At 48.9% G+C, this 5,000-nt stretch overlaps 2 protein-coding genes across 4 annotated transcripts in view; one reads left to right on the top strand and one right to left on the bottom strand.

The window, feature by feature from the left end:
• Nucleotides 1-559, top strand: part of vapa (VAMP (vesicle-associated membrane protein)-associated protein A) — a 4,301-nt gene extending 3,742 nt beyond the window's left edge. For 2 of the 3 annotated variants that reach the window (NM_001443466.1, NM_199918.3), the window contains 1 exon segment: nucleotides 1-559. This exon segment is cut by the window's left edge and continues 502 nt beyond it. Coding sequence is in view for 1 of the 3 variants with exons in the window: in XM_087308189.1 (XP_087164315.1) it covers nucleotides 232-250 (19 nt within the window). In the remaining 2 variants the exon portion in view is untranslated. 3 annotated transcript variants of the gene reach the window in all.
• Nucleotides 436-5,000, bottom strand: part of LOC100331321 (protein APCDD1-like) — a 12,649-nt gene continuing 8,084 nt past the window's right edge. The window contains exons 5-6 of the mRNA NM_001447112.1: nucleotides 3,592-3,913; nucleotides 436-2,299 (exon numbers count right to left, since the gene is read on the bottom strand). Coding sequence (NP_001434041.1) covers nucleotides 1,956-2,299; nucleotides 3,592-3,913 — 666 coding nt within the window. The 3' untranslated portion in view covers nucleotides 436-1,955. The remainder of the gene's footprint in view (nucleotides 2,300-3,591; nucleotides 3,914-5,000) is intronic.

Here is a 5,000-nt window from a genome sequence, read left to right as displayed (position 1 = left end):
AGACATATACATACATACACTGTCTGATACACACACACACACACACACACACACACACACACACACACACACACACACACACACACACACACACACACACTGTCAGAAGCGGCCCGGCGACTCGTTTCTTCTGTTTCCGCTGTCTGTGGGGTTTTCTGGGGTCTGGTGCATTAGCTGGAGCGTGCGTGCGTGCGTGCGTGCGTGCGTGCGTGTGTGTGTGTGTGTGTGTAGGCCTGGAACGCCGCTGTGAGTCAATAAAGGAGGTGTTTCTCTGTCTGTGGTTATTAATGGGGTGTTTTAATGTCATGTTCATGTTCTCTGGAGTCTGGTGAGGATATGGGGAAAAGCAGACGATCACACACACACACACACACACACACACACACACACACATGTATGTACGTGCTGAAGGACGAGCCTCACCAACGCTGCACATCACTGAATGGAGTTTTCTTTATGCAAATTAACTGTCTGTTGATGCGAGCGGACTGAATCACTGAGCGTGTGCGGTGTGTCCTGTGCTGTTCCACATGCTGAAATAAAGACCTTACACACTCTGAACGTGTCCGCAGTGTGTCTGAGCCCAACACACGCATACGGTTCTGTCACTGTTTAAGGTCCAAATCTCACACACACACACACTCGAGTCTGAGTCCAGGAGGGGAGATGGAGGAAATGCAGTTTATAACTGAAGATCTGCTCTGATCATGAGAAGCGCCGCTGATCGTCCACACACACACACACACACAGAGTGCCCGTGTTTAGTGATGAACAGAAGTGTATCTGGCTGCAGACTTTTATTTATTTAAATGTTAATTTAGTCATTAAACTGTTTTTTTGTCTTGAAATCAGTTTAAGTTCTTGTTAAAAAAAGAACAATAATCTTGAGCTGCAGACCAGTGGACAGGTTTGTTGTGTTGACATGCTTTCCTTCAGGTCCTCTTCCCTACACTGATGAGCGTGTGTGTGTGTGTGTGTATGCATGTCAGTGGGCAAGTTAATGCATGTGTTTGTGTTTATATAAATGCTTGTATGTATATGTATGTATATATATATATACGTGTGTGTGTTTTTTTTTTATTCCTGTGTGTTCATGAGCAAGTGTTTGTATGTGTGTGTGTGTGTTTGTATACGCCTGTGTGTGCATGCGCAAGAGTTTTTGTATATATGTGTGTGTGTGTGTGCGCAAGTGTTTTTGTACGTATGTGTGTGTGTGTATGTGTGTGTGCGCGCAAGTGTTTTTGTACGTATCTGTGTGTGTGTGTGTGTGTGTTTGTATACGCCTGTGTGTGCATGTGCAAGAGTTTTTGTATATATATATATGTGTGTGTGTGTGTGTGCACACAAGTGTTTTTGTAAATGTGTGTGTGTGTGTGTGTGCAAGTGTTTTTGTATACGTGTGTGTGCATGCGTGTGTGTGTGCGCACAAGTGTTTTTGAAAATGTGTGTGTGTGTGTTCAAGTGTTTTTGTATATATGTGTGTGTGTGTGCAAGTGTTCTTGTATACGTGTGTGCGTGTGTGTGTGCGCACAAGTGTTTTTGAAAATGTGTGTGTGTGTGTGCAAGTGTTTTTGTATATGTGTGTGTGCAAGTGTTTTTGTATATATGTGTGTGTGTGTGCAAGTGTTTTTGTATACGTGTGTGTGTGTGTGTGTGTGTGTGTGCATTCAAATGTTTTCTTGTTTGTGTGTGTGCATGCGCAATTGTTTTTGTATATTTATGTGTATGTGTGTGTGTTTATAAACGCCTGTATGTAATTATATAAATATAAATGTGTGTGTGTGTGTGTGTGTGTGTGTGTGTGTGTGTGTGTGTTTCATGTGCCTGAACTCAAATCAGTGATCTTCACTCCTCCAGAGTCTCCAGTTCTGTTCCTCAGAGTGTGATCTTCATCATCATCATGATCATCATGGTGAGTGTGTGTGTGTTTCTGCGTGCGCTGCTCCTCCAGGTGTTCATCTGTCCTCCTCCAGCGCTCCTCGGGGTCCCGCAGTGTATGAGCGGCGGCTGGAATGCGGTGGGTCTGCTGTGGGGCCGGTCGGGGCTGGATCCGCCGGTGGGCCGCTGGCCCGCTGGCCGTTGAGCAGCAGGGGGCGTCCGGAGGGGTGCAGTCCCGCCTGCAGGAGCTCGTACTCGGTGTGCGGCAGCCGGACGCCCAGCGCGGGGCAGCCGGAGGTGTTGGTGACGTCCTGCGGGACGCCCGGCCGCCAGGAGCCCTGAGAGCCGCACGCCCGGCCCCGAGAGACAGAGAGCAGAGACGCCGTGGCAGCATCCATCGCCGTCACCGACATACGCAACACTGAGAGAGAGACAGAGAGAGACAGAGAGAGAGAGAGAGAGAGAGAGAGACAGCGAGAGAGAGACAGAGAGAGAGAGAGAGAGAGAGAGAGAGAGAGACAGAGAGAGAGAGAGACAGAGAGAGATTATTAGCATTGCTCTGTCAGGGGCCGATCACACACAACACTCTTCTTCTTTCATTTTCTGTTATACTGTTCCTACTGTGGGCGGCACGGTGGCTCAGTGGTGTGGTCTCACAGCACTCAGGTCTCTGGTTTGAGTCTCGGCTGGCTCAGTTGGTGTTTCTGTGTGGAGTTTGCATGTTCTCCCCGTGTTGGTGTGGGTTTCCTCCGGGTGCTCCGGTTTCCCCCACAGTCCAAACACATGCGCTATAGGGGAACTGATCAACTACACTGACCGTAGTGTATGAGTGTGTGTGAATGAGTGTGTATGGGTGTTTCCCAGTACTGGGTTGCAGCTGGAAGGGCATCCGCTGTGTAAAACATATGCTGGAATAGTTGGCGGTTGATTCCGCTGTGGCGGCCTCTGATGAATGACGTGACTGAGCTGAAGGAGTGAGTGATGTTCTTGTTATTCTGTACATGTCGTTTCTTCTCAACTCTTTCCTCAGTATTTCAGGGCAGCAGCAGAGCAGCTCCACACCAGCGTCAGCTCAGCTGCAGGTGCCAGAGTTGTCTGATTTATGGATGGCAGTAAATGAGGAATCCAAAATAAAAGCTTTCATTTGTCATCAGAATCTGGCTTAACCCACTGTTCACATTTCTGTCCTGAAAATATATGCAAATGAGTGCATATTTAATTACAGCGCGCCTCACTTGCATTTTAAAAGAAGATTTGAGAAATCTTGTAGAACATGTTGAAGCTGCGCTTTATAGCAAGGTCACATCAGTGAAGGTGAACGCGGAAATGCACAACAACATTCATCAACGATCAACACTGATTACTAACCAGCAGCAGCAGCAGCAGCAGCTGACGTTAATAATGCAGTAATATATGAACACATGACTTTAATAGATCAGCTTAAACTAAACTACAGCAGCGTTCTGCACTGCTCTGCTGGACATACTGCACACACACTGCGTTATGGGGACACAGCAAAGGACAGGGTGCTGGTGTGTGTCTGTGAGCGAGACAGCAGGTGTGTGTGATGATCGAGAGCCGCGGTGTCCAGAGTCATGTCAGCAGACCACCGAGAAGAAGAGGAAACACAGCCAGCAGGAGGAGCTGTGGAGGCCGTCAGCACTGTTCACTGTGTGTGTGTGTGTGTGTGTGTGTGTGTGTGTGTTCTCTCACCGGTGAAGGTGTACTCGTGAGCTCCAGGTACCGCAGCTGAAGCTCCTCCAGGTGTGTATTCTCCGCTGGCAGTGATGCTGAATGTGGGGTGTCTGCAGGCGGGGTCCGAGTAGTGTGTGTAGCGGCCGTCCCAGGTGTGTCGCTGTGGGTGGAAGGTGAGGCGGCGGGTCAGGAACAGCACCCCGGGGCGCACCTCACACCGCAGGCTCACCCAGTCTCCCTGCAGCCGCAGCGGGTGTGCGGGCACAGCGGGCAGCACTGGAGGATGCAGGAGATCCGCTGCTGTCAGCAGAGGGCAGAGCGGGCACCGCTGCGCATCCAGCTGCAGGAGGAGGAGAAGAAGACACACATTCACTGAGGCGTCCCATTCAGAAGGGCTCATCCCTACACCCTAATCCCTGTGAAGGGTCTACCCTAGAGGTTTGGATGTGCTTCAAGTTTAAATATAAAAAAACTCTTAAATCAAGAAGCATTAAGACAACACACCCCAGCGGAATGAACCGCCAACTACTCAAGCATATGTTTTACACAGTGGGTGCCCTTCCAGCTGCAATTCATTACTGGGAAACACCCATACACACTCATTCACACACACACTCATACACTACGGCCAGTGTAGTTGATCAGTTCCCCTATAGCGCATGTGTTTGGACTGTGGGGGAAACCGGAGCACCCGGAGGAAACCCACACCAACACGGGGAGAACATGCAAACTCTCTCACAAGCAGAAAATAGTGTGTAATATTGTGTAGAGTTTACCTCAAACCAGCTGAGTAATGTGGCAGAGTGAAGTAATGTAAATCAGAAACAGAACCGGAGTTCTCCATCCTCCATTATTACACATCCTCTACTGATGTACACCGTGCTCCAGTTTGCTCTTCATCATGAGTGTGAACAGAGTGAAGTGAGGAAGAGGATTACAGTGCAGATCTGCACACGGACGCGTCTCCGGCTGAACATGAAGCTGAAATGAGTGAATTAACACGCGGTGTGTTTCCTCTGAGGCGACGGCCGTCTCATTAATCCTGACCTGAGATCAGCAAGCGTTTAATCATTCAGAGGTCATGCATGAGCACCGCACACCCCGGCTGATTATTCACACCAGTCCTGTCTGATTTACCATGCATTACCTCCACTGAGAGTAAAACCCTGCTCACACACACACACACACACACACACACACACACACACACACACACACACACTCCGCTCACGTATAAATCAGCATTTAAATGCATGTGAACGATCACCCTCTGCATCTCAAACATCACAGTTTACATGCAAACACTGTCAATCAGCAAAACTCATCCATTTCTCTCTGCACGCGTGTGTGTGTGTGTGTGCGTGCGTGCGTGCGTGCGTGTGTGTGTGTGAGAAATGTAAAATATCACTGCTTTAAAATTGTGTAAG

Source organism: Danio rerio, chromosome 24 (assembly GCF_052040795.2).
Source record: "Danio rerio strain M-AB ecotype USA chromosome 24, GRCz13ab, whole genome shotgun sequence".
Classification (NCBI taxonomy): domain Eukaryota; kingdom Metazoa; phylum Chordata; class Actinopteri; order Cypriniformes; family Danionidae; genus Danio; species Danio rerio.
This window is presented reverse-complemented; position numbering and strand designations above follow the sequence as displayed.